Source organism: Aulostomus chinensis, chromosome 20, assembly GCF_037954235.1.
Source record: "Aulostomus chinensis isolate RoL2024-O1b breed Wild chromosome 20, RoL_Achi_v1.0, whole genome shotgun sequence".
Classification (NCBI taxonomy): Eukaryota; Metazoa; Chordata; class Actinopteri; order Syngnathiformes; family Aulostomidae; genus Aulostomus; species Aulostomus chinensis.
The window spans coordinates 11190359-11206900 of record NC_141339.1 but is presented as its reverse complement, the minus strand read 5'-3'; the positions used below and the strand labels follow the sequence as shown (position 1 = coordinate 11206900).

The 16542-nt window shown below is 44.5% G+C and overlaps 1 protein-coding gene across 3 annotated transcripts in view; it reads left to right on the top strand.

Moving 5' to 3' along the window:
- The window catches only part of extl3 (exostosin-like glycosyltransferase 3), a 35399-nt gene extending 19689 nt beyond the window's left edge, over window positions 1–15710 (top strand). For 2 of the 3 annotated variants that reach the window (XM_086188894.1, XM_086188895.1), the window contains 5 exons: window positions 5036–7647; window positions 7951–8078; window positions 10158–10302; window positions 10416–10544; window positions 12717–15710. In XM_086188894.1, the coding sequence (XP_086045020.1) occupies window positions 5509–7647; window positions 7951–8078; window positions 10158–10302; window positions 10416–10544; window positions 12717–12926 (2751 nt within the window). In that variant the 5' untranslated portion in view covers window positions 5036–5508 and the 3' untranslated portion in view covers window positions 12927–15710. The remainder of the gene's footprint in view (window positions 1–5035; window positions 7648–7950; window positions 8079–10157; window positions 10303–10415; window positions 10545–12716) is intronic. The other variant, XM_086188896.1, reaches the window with a different exon arrangement.
- The last annotated feature ends 832 nt before the right edge of the window (window positions 15711–16542 follow it).

Here is a 16542-nt window from a genome sequence, read left to right as displayed (position 1 = left end):
GACACATCTGTGACCAGTGAAATAGTCCTTGAGGTCTGAGTCTGAAGTCTGGCGATTGAGCGTTGATCCGTAGCTGCAGCAGCTGCTCCCCCTCACACACAGCCCTGCGTCTGTGCCGCCTTCCTTCCCCCGGCAGCTGCCTCACCTTTTCCCCCCCCTCCCCATTCTCAGACAAGAGTGTGCTTCAATCTCCTCCATGAAATCCCAATTAATTATGACAAGGCTCGTCTGCAAGCAGAATGAGCCTAAAGCCCTTAAGGAGAGAAATGCATCGGGGGGAATTTGGAGTCCCAGCAGCCGTTAAACCCCCCCAGAGGCCTTAATTGCAGTAAGCTAGAGCTGTGTACATGCGGAGTCACACCACTTACACACATAAAGTACACCATCGCTTTTTCCTCGTAAATATTTAATTCCACAGAACTAAAAACAATCAGAAGTTGTTAGAAGTTGTGAAATGTCGTAACGTTTGTTTGCATATTTGAACGGTTAAGAAAATGCACCAGAACGTCAAACTCTGTAAACTCAGCGCAGCCGTAAACAGCGGGGACAAAAGCAGTGCGTTGTCTTTCTGTTGGGTGTCTACGTGAAGTAGTCCGGGCTCCGCTGCTGCACTCGACTCCTCTTCTGCTTCATTAGAAGTGCTAATTGGCCGTCGCTAGAGAAATGCAGCAAACAAGAGTTCCTCCTTTTTGTCATCGGAAAATAAAAATTCATTGTTTGCGCTTGTGACCTGAAATGCCAGCCAGAAAATTAAATGACGAAGGAGTCGATTTCAGATCTTGCGATTAGTGTGGATTATTTATTTTCGCATTGATTTTGCTGCGTGTCATAAAGCAGCTGAAGGGAGCCTGCAGTTGTTTGGGAATCAAAGCTATTTTTTTTTTTAATCTTAAGAAGTTTTTCTTGAGTCATTAAAGGTTAAAAAAAAAAAAAGGAAAGATCTGTCTTGTCAATATTTTATTCCTGGAGTCACTGCCTCTTGAAGCCTTATTAAAAATCCACGCTGCGCAATCTGTCAGCAGCTCATTCAGAACAAACAACCTTACAGGAACTTTACAGGATTTGCTTTTTCTCAGAACTCCCTTAATTCACCTACTGCTGCTGTTACCTGTGACTCCCTCTGGATATTTGATGGTGGTCAAGTTAAAGTCCGCCTGGGCTTGGTGTCTGTCAATAAGAAGACTTTCAGGCTGTCTGAAAGCACTGCCAGGTTGAAACATTTAAGCATCTGCACTCAGATGTCTAACAGCCTGGAAGCAGCATACCAGCGTCTCCAGCCTTCAGATCGGTGTTGTCAAAAATATATTTTTTTAATGCGATCACTGAGACCACCCACTCCAGCTGCATTAATTCACTCTCTCCGACAGCAAGTTGACACACACAGCTGTGTTTTTACTGTCACTCATCTCATTTGCTCCCGTTTTAACACGGATTAGATTGCAAGCGCGGAGCTCTCATAACTTCAGCTAGACAAAGACAACTGTAGTATGTAGCTTCCATGTTTTGCCGCCCCCCCCCCCCCCCTTCGAATGGAAACAAATTCTCAACGGCACTCCTGCAAACAAGTGCTGACAAAAAAACATTAACACAACAGATTTGGTGAACCACTTGATGGACTCGCTAAGCTTTGTACAGAATTTTGAAGATGTGACAGCTCCCATTTCATTGTCACTGAAGCGTTAAACAAGATGACCCAGTAAACTGTTGCTGGCCCAACAGACGGTTGTGATCCTCAAAACTAATCTCCCTCACAGGCTTCAGCCTCTGTTGAGAGGAAAATATTTTGACTGTGGTCAGAAATAAATGAATTCAGATGCTGTTTTGGTTAATACACAGTACTCTCAAGTTGTTGTTTTTTCTCAAGGATTGATACGTTCATTTTGTTGATTTATAAGCCCGATCCTTGCAATTAGCGCGAACACTTGTGTTGTACCGTGTTGTTATGTTAAAGCCTTAAATACACGCTTTCAGTTTTTCCCAGGGTATCAAAAATTGTATTGTATATCAGTGTTTTTCAAGGTATTGTATCAAAAACTGGAATTGTAGTATAAACACAACACGTCAGATAAAAAAAAATATATATATATATATTTTCATCGTCTGGAACTGACACTGTGTTCTTCTAACTCTCTTTGACTCTGCATGAACTTTAATATGATCTTGATTTACCTTGCGGTATAAGTTTCAAATCCTTATTCAGTTCATACCCCTCTTGATAACACAGACTAATGCAGTCCGCCTTATTCGGAGCCCCAACCAGTAATTTGCTGACTAAGTCATTGCTAGCTCAGTGCTCACCATGTAGAGCAAAAGGTTTTTTATCTGGGTCATCAGTTTTGCCGGCTTTGCTCCAGCTTCTTCTTTGCCTTCAGAGGACTGCGGAAAGAACACTTGATTTGAAAGTGTTGCAGTATTTTCCCAGTTGAAATCAGACTCGATTGTACTTGTAGTTTTTTGGTATGGAATGTTCAAATAATACACAAATATTGACGGGAATCTAAACGGCATTCACACATTCTGCATCATATGCAGCTCTGAAGTGGTGTATGGTAGGTGATTAGCTTCTTGTGTTCACGCAGCTTCGAAATGTTTCAGCTTTAAGGCGAGGACACGTTGTGTACATGCAGGTAGCTACAACATCAGCCTTTGAGGTGTGTAACACCAGACGGCCTTGCAGCTCAGCGGTAGGTAATGATGGAATTGTCATTGATCCTCACAAAGTAAGTCCTGGCCGATCAATGCTTTCTGTTTTTCCCATGCAGACAGCACCCAGACTAAACGGATGTAGAGAAGAGACGACACGCTGCAGATTAGAAAGCTATAGCCAGAGAGATTTAGCCTCTATCTGTGTGTGTTGTTCTGCTTCTTGGCATGTTTTTGACTCCAGATTAGGCCCGGCAACAACATTTGCCAACATCTGTCTGCTGTTATCCCCGTGCCACTGCAGTCACGCTGCAATTAATCACACTGTTGTGATAGTTGCCTCTCAGTCAGTCTGCACCACAGGCGCATCACTGAGTAGCAGGACGGGGTCAGCATTCACAGGGTCGCTCGTCTGGGGAGTTTTTATAAACCAGAACTACACCAGAAGCCACTGGTCTGATATAATTTCTAGGGTCTGAGCAGCTTTTTCAACGTTAACTGAGTTGCTCCGTTTTCTCTTCTAACTGCAGCTGAACTCTTGAGCAAAGCAGCAGTGATTTACGGGTGTTTTTGGCGTTTGATTGTTAGTCATTTTGCAAGTATTTCAGTGCAGTAAACCATCCTTTTTTTGGGGTCTAAAAATTCTTTGTCTTTGTTTAATATCGTAGTGAACTAAATAAATGGGCAATGATAGACATTTTTCATACAGAACATGTAATCAAGTGGCGATTGTCAACATTTATGTAATGATTGAAAATAATCAGCTGCGTGCTGGTCGTTCAGAATAATCCACGCCCGCTTTCCTGTCATTCCTCTCATTCTGCTAGCGAACAAACAAACGATCCTGCTGTATTGCTGAGCGATAATCTCTCAATCACAAATCCCAGTCACATGGCGATGGGGACGATGGCTGTTTTAAGATGGTATCTTTGCAGGCTTTGATCTAAGACGAGCAGTTTTGAAAGCATTTCACCCACGGAGGTTTGACGTCACCAGTAAGCGCTGAGAATGATGTCTTTGTTAAAATGGACTTTCTGGGTCACATGAAGGCTCCTGTTAGGTCGGTTGGGTGTCTACACAACCCAATGGTGATTATATTCAATGACTCAAATATAGATGGGTGTGAAAATATGGAAAGGCTCAGTTATTCAAATCACCTTTGGATGAGTGAGATTGTCATATAGCATGTAAGGTGTAATCTTAAGTCACTATGGTGGTGCAAAGATTAGGAGGAGATGATCAGGCTGCCCAGTAAGAAAGATCAGCTCTTCCCACCTCTTGGGAGCCACCTGTTGCTCTTATGACCCATCCAGTAGCGACACACTTGGAAGTCAGGAGGAGGATGGGCTGTCATTGACAGCAGTAGCTTAACCCCTCCCCATCTATCTCATGAGGGAGACCACAACTTTGTCAAGCCTCACTCTCTCTGTTGATATGCCCTGAGTTTTATACGGGCTGTTGGGACCTCAGCCTATCTGTCGACATCTTCAGAGCCTGTGTTAGGTTGATTTAGCTAAAGCGTGGATTTTGTTTGTGGAAAGAATCTGTAACTGCTTTCAACAGAAACATAATTTGTTTGAACTATATTGTGAACTTGGCTGTATTTGAATACCACATAGTATGTGTGAGCACCAAAAAGAGAAGCAACACGTCGGCGTCGGCTTCAAATCCAAAGTTTATTTTTCTTAAGGACAGTCGTGTCTCGTCTCTTATCGTTCCAAATAAAAAACAAATGCTACGTGCACAGGGTGCACGGGGGGGGTGGGGGGGTGGAGCCTATCCCAGCTGTCTTAGCCCGAGAGGCGGGGTTCACACTGGATGGGTCGTGAGTTCATCACAGGGCCAACACATTGAGACAGACAACCATTCACACTCACAGTCACGCCTACGGTCAATTTAGAGTATCAATCAGCCTCGTCCCCTCTTGCATGTTTGTTTTGCAATTTATTTATTTCCCATGTGTGGCATTTTCCACGGTCACTGCTCTCTCTAGAGAAATAAAGCCACACCTTTGTCGCGCAACAGACAGGTCCTGCTGGCAGATGTCTAAACTCCGTAAGCAGCTGTTATAAATAAGCGCACCTAGGAACCAATAAGCAGAACCAAAACTATAATTTTTTTGGATACCCGGTACTCACTGAATTTAATTCAGTTCCTACTTGGAACTGAATTTCAGTACCTAACTCCAGCTGTAACAGGACATGGACATGTAACAGTTTAATTTAATTGAACCAAACAAAAGGGAATAAAAATCTCATCAAACAGTGTTCTGTATGAAACCACCTCAAATAATCCACTAAAAACTCCTTTTGTTTAACAGTGCTCATTTAACATCTTTCTTGAAAACACTGTCACTCATCTGAAATTTTTTTCTCTTGTCCTCTCTCCGCAGGTTCCTATATTAAGACGGAGCTGAGATTTCAGGCACCATCTCAAGAGGACTTCCTGAAAAGGGGTCAGAAAATGAGTACATTAAATACAGAGGCAACTGGCCCACCTTGTAATCTCACTGAGCTGTGAGCAGCCATGCCCTCCCTGCATCACCAATTGTGGGGCACCCCTCCCCAGATGCGGGACTGTTTCCTGACATAGGTTTGTAAGAACAGCTTAACCTCCCAATAGAAATGGCTTTAGCTTGAGCACATCTTAGAATACAGGTGAGGCTGAATCTTTAGCCAATACCCACAGGACTCTTAGAGGAGGTAAACAGCCTCAGATGACCTTTGCAGAAAGACGGAGCTGCACACCAGCCTTGATGATTTAGTATCCACCCTTCTGCCTTGCTGACAAGGTCGTACCATGGCTGCTGCTGATCCCCATAGCAACGGTTCCTTGATGAGGCAAGGAGCAGACTGAAAGTCAAAAATGCAGCGTAACAGTGGTGGACTAGGTGTTGGCGGACAGCCATGGGTGTTGCGGCGTGTGCGTCTCACCTGGCTCAGTTTCATGCTCTTCTTCATCCTGGTTTTCTTCCCACTCATTGCTCACTACTACCTCACTACCATTGACGAAGCCGGGGGTCCCGATAAACGAATCTTTGGGCCACGGCCTGGAGGCGAATTATGCGAGGCCAAACACGTTCAAGATCTGTGTCGCATCCGCGAGTCTGTCAGTGAAGAGCTGCTGCAGCTGGAGGCCAAGAGGCAGGAGCTGAATGGGGAGATCGCCCGTCTCAATCTTCGCATCGAAGCCTGCAAGCGCAGCATTGACAGTGCTAAGCAGGATCTTTTGCAACTGAAGAATGTTATTAGCCAGACAGAGCATTCCTATAAAGAACTGATGGCCCAGAATCAGCCCAAGCTGTCTCTGCCTGTCAGGTTGCTGCCAGATAAGGAAGACCCAGGACTGCCACCACCCAAATCTTTCCGCTCCTGCCACCTGCACACCTGTTTTGACTATGCGCGTTGCCCTCTGACATCTGGGTTTCCTGTGTATGTTTATGACACAGACTCATATCCTTGGGGGGACTATATTGATCCACTGGTTAAGCAGGCTTTTGCTGCATCAGTTAAGAGTAACATTTATGTAACTGACAATCCCAGCATTGCCTGTCTGTATTTAGTGCTGGTAGGGGAGCTTCAGGAGTTTCCCTCCTCCCCACTACCTTCTCCCTCAGATCTGGAGAAGCAACTAAAAGCTCTTCCCTACTGGAGGTCTGATGGACATAATCATGTCCTAGTGCATCTTGCCAGAAACTCCATGACGCAGAACTTCCTGTATAATGTGAGCACAGGACGGGCAGCAGTTGCTCAGTCCACCTTCCTGGATCAGCAGTACCGCGATGGCTTTGACTTGGTCCTGTCCCCACTGGTTCATGCCCTCTCTGAACCTAACTTTTTGGAAGTTCCCCCTCAGGTTCCTGTAAAGAGAAAATACCTCTTCACTTTTCGAGGGGAAAGGGTGGAATCACTGAGGAGCAGCTTACAGGAGAACCCGCCACAATCATTTGAGGAAGAGATGGAAGGAGATCCACCTGCTGACTTTGATGATCGCATTATTGGTACCTTGAAAGCAGTGCAGGACAGTCACTTGGATCAGGTATTGGTGGAGTTCACCTGTAAAAACCCAAAGCCCAGTATGCCAACGGAGTGGTCTCTTTGTGGAGAGAGGGACGATAGGCTGGAGGTGCTCAAAGAATCGACTTTTTCCTTGGTGATTGCTCCAGGTGATGGGCAGCTGGTGGCCTCAGCAGGCTGTGGAATTAGGCTTTTTGAGGCCCTAGAGGTAGGAGCCATCCCTGTCGTGCTAGGGGACCACTCCAGGCTACCTTACCACCAATTCATTCGGTGGAGTGAAGCTGCCATTATAGTCCCAAAGCCTCGGGTGTCAGAGTTGCACTTCCTGCTACGCAGCCTATCAGACAATGACTTGTTAGCCATGAGGCGGCAAGGCCGGTTTTTGTGGGAGACCTACTTCTCCACTGCAGAGACCGTTCTTAATACCATTCTGGCCTGCATTCGAACCAGCATCCAGGTTCCTGCTGCACCCATCAATGAAGAGCCTGCACAAGAAATTCCTCACAAAGCAGGGAAACTGGCGGGAACAGATGCCAACCTGGCAGACAATGGTGATCTGGATTTGGGGCCCGTAGAGACGGAGCCCCCCTACGCCTCTCCACGCTTTCTCCGCAACTTCACCTACACAGCTGCTGATACATACCGAGCATGGAACCGTGCTCCAGGACCTTTCCATCTGTTTCCTCATACTCCTCTGGACCCCGTCCTACCATCTGAAGCTAAATTCCTTGGTTCAGGTACAGGTTTCAGGCCAATTGGTGGAGGGACTGGAGGCTCTGGGAAGGAGTTCCAGGCAGCATTAGGAGGGAATGTTCCCCGAGAACAGTTCACTGTGGTCATGCTGACATACGAGAGGGAGGAAGTGCTGATGAACTCCTTGGAGAGGCTGAATGGACTGCCTTACCTGAACAAGGTCGTTGTGGTGTGGAATTCACCCAAGCCTCCTTCGGAAGACCTGGTGTGGCCTGACATCGGCCTTCCCATTGTGGTGAGTGCTCCAGCGGAACATTGCAGGAAACGTCTGGAATTGCAGTAATTCTTTCCTTGAAATCAACAAATGAACACAAGTCTGTTAAGATTTTGTCAAAGCTTAGGTGCTGTCACGTTTGAATGTATGCAAGTTAAATACTGAACCAACGTTAAAAGCAGTTGAAACCATGTTATTATGAACATCAGTGCAGTTTTCAATTGAATCAGTATTCCTTAAAGTGGTGAAGTAGGATTTATAAAATGTTTAGATTAGAGCCAAAGTCCTCTTTCAACTAAAACACAAACACTATTTCACCTGCAGGTTGTCCGCACAGAAAAGAACAGCCTCAACAACCGCTTCCTTCCGTGGGATGCTGTGGAAACAGAGGCCATCCTTTCGATTGACGATGATGCCCATCTTCGTCATGATGAGATCATGTTTGGGTTCAGGTCAGTGATGGTGGCAGAAGGAATTCTGTAGGGATTCATAGGGATCAAAGAAGCACAGTCATGGGATTTTACAGTGAAAATAAATAAATGTCTTAAACACTGAACCAAAATACTGTTAATGTGGCTTTTTTAACGATGAAGAGAAAAATAACCGTTACTGCAAAATTGAAAACCCATGTCTGGAAGTGGTCCGACTTATTTTCGTGGATAGTTTGCTGGTACCATTTAAGTCGGAGGAAATAATCCGTAAATTAGATAAGATAATTGGTTCCTCGCTGTGCTTGATTTTCTCCAGAGAAGTTCAGTGAGAACTCCAAAATGCAGCACAACAAATGAAAGCTTAAGCTCCCTCTAGAAGTTGGAAGAAAAAGAAGAACCATCACATTCCCAAAACAGACGCTACGCCTGAACTCGAAATCACGACACAGTCACGTCCATGCAATCAAATTGAAGGTCATTTTAAGACCAATTAAACTACCCTGTCAAGTCATTTGTGTATGTTGCCGCACCTTTTTTTTTTCTCCCAGGACCCATCTATGACTCCCGCAACTTGTTCTGGAAGGCTGAAACTGGCAGCGTGTGTGTGTGTGTGCGTGTGTGAGGTCATTTATCATGAAATATTTCAAACTCTCCCTGAATTATACAGGAATGCTCCCTCACCTCTTCTCCTGCGAGAAACATTAATATGTAGTGTCTCGACTGTGAAGCGGTCCTGCTTTAGTTCATTTGAGATCACAAGTTCAGAGTGTTTGCATCGTGGGAAGAATTCCAACTGATCTTGTGCTCTTCTCTTCAGGATCTTTGAGTGACTCGGCTGTGTCTCTATGAGATTTAGGCCTTCGTTTCATCTAAAAACATGTTCTAATTGAATACAGTGCAACAACTACTGAAGGAAGTGTGAAGAGGAAAAGGCTTTGTTACAAACTAGTGCCAGACCTACTAACAGACTCTGAGTATGACCGCAGACGAGTATGTCTGCTGTGATGCCTAGCCAGTCCTTTTATGCCTCAGCATCAGTGAACACCCTAAGCTTTAATGCACCCCTGATTGTTCAACCATCCCATCCTTGTTCACGTGATACCTCAGGAATGCCTTCAGAGCGTTTCTTGAAATTCGGCGCGAATGTCAACTGGGACTCAAGGATGAAATGAAGAGATTTAGACGGTCAGAGGTCGCTGTCACCTCACACGTGCACGATATCTGTTCCAGTTCTTTTTACATCTTTGGAATTTTGTACCAACTACAGGAAATATTTCAGTGGCCACTGTCTACCCATGTGTGTGATACATGTCCTGATCTTCACAATGCGATATCCCACGAACATCTCAAGGGATTTTTTTTTTTTTTTTTTTTAATTTTGCTCAAATGTCCACTGGGACATTTGACGGTCAATGTCACTTCACATGTGCGATGTCTGTTCTGTTATTGTTGACATGACATTTCAGAAACGCCTGGGAAATTCTTCGTTTTGTTTTTGGCTCAGACGTCCACCGGGACTCAAGGATGAAGTAAACAGATTTTAACTTAATCTTTTTCCGTCCATCCGTTTCTTCATATTTGCGGAGGAATTTGTGAGGCACAAGAAACAGGTTGGAGACTCGGTGATGGTTTACACTGGACCACTTTAATGGACGTCCGTGATGGATGGACAAGGCTGGGTCAGCTCCCCCCAGAACATCTGTGCCTGACCTTCGTAAACAGTCATACTTAAAATGTTGGGCGCTGACCCGTATTACCGAACCTTCACTTCGTCTAAACACAGCTAAGCATACAGACACTTACTCTCAGCAAGTGTTCTGACTACAAATTTAGGACTATAAAAGGCACCACAGGTTCACCCCCCATTCAGGCCAAAGCCCTGAGGTCAAACCAGCTGTTGACAGATGAATTATGAAGCTGAGGTACAAGAAAGTTGAAACAGAGGACACCAGCTAAAATTCTTTAGCGATGTTGGTACAAATATCTACTGGGATGACGTGAAAGACTTGTGTTGGTCAAAGGTGACAGTGATGCGGTATTTAAAGATGATATAAAAAATTCAGTGTTGTCTCTCTCTCTCTCTTTTCGGGGGTGTCTTAGAGTGTGGCGAGAGGCCAGAGATCGCATCGTGGGTTTCCCAGGAAGGTACCACGCCTGGGACCTCAACCATCAGTCGTGGCTCTACAACTCCAACTACTCCTGTGAGCTCTCCATGGTCCTGACTGGAGCTGCTTTCTTCCACAAGGTGTGATCGGGGGTTTGGGGGTGGAAGAAGAAGAAAAAAAACGTCACAGTCACCCGTCATGCTGCCTCTCAGCCTTATCGTTCATGTTCTACTGCATGTTTGCATTCCCACAGTACTACGCTTACCTGTACTCCTACGTGATGCCCCAGGCCATCAGAGACATGGTGGACGAGTACATCAACTGTGAGGATATCGCTATGAACTTCCTGGTCTCTCACATCACGCGCAAACCACCTATCAAGGTTAGTTACGGAACGTGCAGCCTGGTTGTGCTCAGCACCTGGAAGCTGTGTACCCCCCCCCTCCCCCCCAAAGGCCCCTCGTATTTCTAATTCTGACCATTTAGCCTCGCTATTACTCAAACTGACACAACCAATATTCCACACAAATGATAAATCCCCCCAAAAAAACCAGGATCGAATCGGTGCATTATGTCTAATTTTCCCCAGGATTTATATTGGAAGGACATTTATTACCAGAGAACATTTTTATGTCTAGAAAAATAATTATAGAAATCAAGCCAGGGGAGGCCGCTGGAACAGAAATGTCATCATGGCGCTCAGTTTAAGTTGTGTTTGATTTAGTGGGACGTTAATATTCAGAGGTGCTTCAGAAGAGAATCAGGGAAGGCTTTGATGGAGTGTGTTGCATGACTGCAATTTGCTGTGAGGAATCAGCCTCGTGAATAATGAATTTGGGGCAAGTTTTCAATGTGGAGGTTTTCAAAATGAGAGGCTGTACAGTCCCCGTCGCTTGCGTACAAGTTGACCTTAAGTGCCCCTCAAATATATTTGTAATCAATTTTTGTATTTATTTATTTTTTTACAAGAAATGGCTCATTTCAATCCCAACATCTTTAGAAATAATGTTTTGGTGCCGGTTCACAGCTTTGTGAAGCCCACTGGGTCAGTTTTGCAAAGGCAAAAGTCTTGTCTCCTTGTCACATGACGCACCCAATCCTAGATGACGGCCTCACCCGCGACCAAGAACTGATCAATCAATGAGTGGGTGCGTATAAAAAGAACCCCAGCTTACCAGACCTTCACATCAACTGCCACTTGACCTCTGACAACATGCCTCAGATTCACCCTGAGACCGAAGCGTTGATTACCAAGAGGCTGAAGACCAGATGCACTGCTGAGGTGGCTGACACCTTCGATGTGTCTCAGCGTCAAGTACAAAGAATAAGAAAACAATTTGAAGAGACTGGAGACGTTTTCGACAAGCCCGGGTCCGGCAGACCTCGCAAGACAACTGCTCGGGAGGACCGTTTGTTGGCTCGAAAATCCAAGGCCAGCCCCTTTTCCATTGCAGCAGAGCTCCGGCAGGCCTGGTCACCTCAAGTCCCCGTGTCAACCAGGACAGTTTGTAGAATTCTGTCTCGAAATGGCCTCCATGGTCGAATCAGTGCCCAGGAACCAGCACGAAACAAAAGGCAATTAAAAAAACGTGTGGCATTTGCCAAGGCCCACAGCCTGCTGAATGGATGGATGCTGGAAAAGTGGAAGAAGGAGGATTGCTCAGATGAATTTTTGGTTGAATTACATCACAGCCGCCGCAAACATTGCAGGAGACCCACTGGAGCCCGCACGGATGCGAGGTTCACCCACAAAACAGTTTAGTTTGGTGGCGGAAAAATCATGGTCTGGGGTTACAACCTGTATGGGGGCGCGCACGAGATTTGCAGGGTGGAGGGCAACATCAGTAGCCTAAAATATCAAGAAGTATTCGCTACCTCTTACATTCCCAACCATAAAAGGGGTCAAACTTTGCAGCAGGATGGAACTCCAGACACCAACATCATTGAGCACTCCTGGGGTCCAATGAAAGAGGAAGCATGGAAGATGAAACCAATGAATCCTGATGCACTCTGGGAGGCATGGAAGACTGCGTCCTTTGCTGTTCCTGATGACCTCATCAGTAAATTGTATGAATCATTGTCGAACCGCGTGGATGCAGTCCTTCAAGCTCATGGGAGATACAAGATATTAAATACGGATCTCACAGCACCACGACTTAATTCACTGACGTTAAGCGACATATTTTATTGTATTTGAAGTAAATTATTCGTTCAATTTTCACATTACTCTCTGTAGGCGGCCAAACTTTTGCCTTGCCAGAATCTGACCTTGCTGTGTTCATTAAATGGTCAATCTTTCTCCAGTGAAGCAAATTTATTTTAGTATATTAAACATAATTTGGGAGGGTTTTAGCTTTCATATGAGCCGTTTCTAGAACCAATGGATTCATTAAAAGTCAGATTATAAGCTGTTGTTTCTACAAAATGGAGAAGTGTCTTTTAGTCCAAAGAAGACAAATAGAAAAATACCGCCTGTGAGTGCTGAAGATGAAGCATTTGGAACCGAGAATGTTTGCAGTCCATCGGCATGAAGTAATCTCTCTCCCCATCTTAGGTAACATCTCGTTGGACATTCCGCTGTCCCGGCTGTCCTCAGGCTCTCTCACACGATGACTCGCATTTCCATGAGCGCCACAAGTGCATCAACTTCTTCGTCAAGGTGTATGGCTACATGCCGCTGCTCTACACGCAATTCCGCGTGGACTCTGTGCTGTTTAAGACTCGTTTGCCGCACGATAAAACCAAGTGCTTTAAGTTCATCTAGCAGTGGGCTGAGCGGCCCAGCCAGAAGCCAAACGTAGAGTGGGTCGAAGGCAAGTGGCGATGAAGATGGATGGACAGCTCAGTTAAAGCAAAGAAGGGAAGTTTTGGGGGCAGGGAGGGGATAGAAGTTGTCCTTAAAAGCTGCTGGCTGATTGGTCGAATCCACAACTCTGCTGGACCATTGAGGAGTTAAAGCTGAGAGAGACCACTGCCAACAAAAAAAGCCTTTTCAGTGGATGTTACCTTCCCTTGTTTCCCTTCCTAACCATTCATCATCAACCACTACAGATGTTATTTGCACCTCTTAACGGCCTGCTGAGGAAAGAGGGCGATTGTACAGAAACTGGTGACGACAGCGCCGTCAGTACTGATTCCCTGACAGACTCGTGGTCAGACTGCGTTATTCCAAGCCGCCAGTTCTGGTTGGGAGAGCAGAGAGGAAGCGACAGGTTACCACTGCGCTTCTTCATCTTCTTTTTGTTGTTGTCGTTTTTCCATTTTACAGTTACAAACTGTACTTCTTGTACATTTACACGAGAGAAGCACTGATGGTATTTTATTGAACTTGCTTTTTTTTTTTTTTTTTTTTTAATATGTAAATGTGGGATGAACAATTTTTTTTTTTTTCAGATGTTAGTCTGAATGTGAGACAGGACCTCAGCTGCTGCTCAAGCAGGCAGGCAGGTCGGCCCAATCACGTTTAGTCACACACGGTCAAGACGGAATTCACTTCAGCAGTCACCATAATGCCTCAAATTAGTCATGAAAACCAGCCACCGTTTTGTTACGCTTGCAGGCGCTGAGTGTTTTCAAGTGGCCTGTTTTTTATGCTGTAGGGTGTTTGATATTTGTAAAATTGGTCTGAAGTCAAAGTAGTTATGTAGTAGTTGTCAGTGATTACAGTGTCCCTTTTTTAGGGTTGCAGCGGTACACCGTTTTCACGGTACAAACACTGATGTTAACTGTTAATTGTACACATTTCCTTTTTTGTTTGTTGGTTTGTTTGTTTTTTGGTTTGTTTGTTTTTTTTTAACGATGAAAATACAGGTAGAAAATACGAGAGAAATACAGACTGACAATCTCACATTTTTCGGCGGCATTGGTGTTCGCCGTAATCCCGTAAACAAACAAAAACGTGGCCGAATTTCACCAAACTTTGTCCAAGAGTCCCGAAATGGTCCCCATCAAATTTTGGACCAGATCTGTTAAACGTTACGTTGTATTTTTTTTGTTTTTTTTTCACGCATTGAGTATGACTGCGATCACTCTGGTTCAGAAATGCACTCTAGTGCCCTCTACTGTTCAAATAGGAGACTCATTACGCGCTCTTAAATTAGTTCGCCCAACCAAAATAAACCCTTGTTCTCATTCGTTGCAACTTGAAAAAACAATCGTGTGATATTTTACCGTAACGTGAAAATCTCATACCGTTGCAGCCCTAGTCTTTTACTTAAGTGCAAAATGGTCAAGAATTACAGCTGCCAAACAACAAAAATGTTTCTATTTGAAGTTGTAATCGTACAGAAAGACTCAAACTGTATAAGAATCTTTTTTTTTTTGCCGTTTTGTTGCTTTTTTTTTTAAAAAACAAAGTAGGTTTAATATAAAGCCAACTGTGACGTTAGAAGATTAGTATTCCCACAACCCCCTCTGTATGGAACTCTCCCAACACAGACGTTAATGTCACTTTACAGTGTCGCCATATTGGTTTCACTTCTTTCTTTTCAACATTTGCTTGATGAATGTTTTCTTTGCCAAATAGGTACAATGTCTGCTGCTTTACAGCTTCATTTGCAGGATGCACAGTGTCGAGCGCTTGTTAGAGATGCAGTCTGGTACACACCCCCTTGTCCACACTGCATGGTACTTTACCAGGAGTCAGCCCATTGACCCCCCCCCCCCCCCCCCTTGACCAGTCATGTATAATAATTCCAAAGTCCTTTTATTTGTCAAGGTGAATTCCTGTAATCTGAATCAAACTAGATCCCTTTTTAATGAAGATAGGTTTATTCTGCGAGGACGCTTTTATGAAACACTCATAAGTAAATGGTCTCTGTATATTTATTGAATATATTATTGAAAAAAAAAAAGTTTTTTTTTTTGTTTTTTTTTAATTGATGACACATGCAATAAAACGACAGGACATTGTAGTTTATTATCTCTGGTTGCTAACAGGTCCCAGTCTGACTGAGCCATCAACGGTGGAGGAAAACCAGCTCGTACCACTTCATACCAGGAGGCTGTTTTACTGGCGTCTTAGGCAGGACAGGATAGGAGGACCTTGTTGTTGGAAATGTCACAAGTTATGTAACAGTCAATGGAGACTCTCCAAATCTGCTCCAGGCCTTTTTCTTTTTCTTGTATCACAATGGTATGAAAATTGCACATTTACACTCAGACTTGAAAAACCAGCCTGGTTTCAACACCCTTGCTTATATCTCACCACTGATAACGAAGCTGCTAATTACCTGCCTAGAAACCTGTTTTGGAGCACAAACTTGGCAAAGCTTTTATTTTTGGAAGTAGTGAAATCCTCTCATTCCTCTAGCCCCCCCCCCCCCCCCCCCTTCCAGGTTTTCGTGGCACAGCTGGTTTTCCAATGGCTCAGAGCAGGAGAATGTCCCTGGAATGCAGAGTTGTAAGGAGTTTTTTTTCCCGGAAAATGATGTGCTCCTGAGTGGGCGAGGCGCCAGTCACCTGCTCACGGTGAAGCAGGCGGATGGCGGCGGCAGACATACACGGTTGATGGCCAGATGAATGGAAATAAAAACAGAACATTGTTTAAAACACCATCTGACTTCTGTCTTTTGTTTTATCCATTATGGGGTGAATCATGTTGATGTTTTTATTTCACTGTATTTCCCTTTTTTACCTTGTAAAAGAATCATTTTAAAGAACAAAATTCAGCCATAAACAAACATAACATGCAGGAGAAGTGAAACTAAGCGACAAAAGTTCAGCTCTGACATCAGAGGGATGGGGAGAAAGGAAAAATGTGCCCCACACCCCTCGGTATTCTCTCTAGTCCACAAGAGTTTATTATGGTCCAATGAGACAGGGGTGTGGCTGTGGTAGCTGCTCTTGTTTGATTTCTGATCAGTCCACATAAAGAAAACAAGGAATGATGACATTTCCTACACTTCACACCATTTCTTATTTATTCTCTTCCATTTACTTGTTACAGTAGAATCTGATTCACCTTTGCTCCCCTGCAAACACAGAAAACTTCCAGGTTTATTGGACTGTGCAGGATTTTTGCATATTCCTCCTCAGCTCGGGGGGGGGGGGGTGTGGAGAAATAAAAGCACCGTGTGTCTGCATGAATGAACATGGCTGAGTTGTCAGAAGGCTGAATGGTGAAACAGGCTCAATCTGTTTAACACAAGAAAGGAAAGCTGCTCTTTTGATACCAGCGGCATGCAGCAGAGCTGTGTCCAATTCTGTGAGAGACTTGAGCGGACGTGAGGCACAGTTTCACTCCCCTGCTTTTTGAAAGTTGTCGGGAGTGCAAGGTGATGCAAGAGCGCAGTAAAATAAAAATAAAAAGTAAACTCTTTGACTGATAATCAAACGGGAATGCCGATGAATGGGTCTTGCATAATGTTGTAAACGAAAGA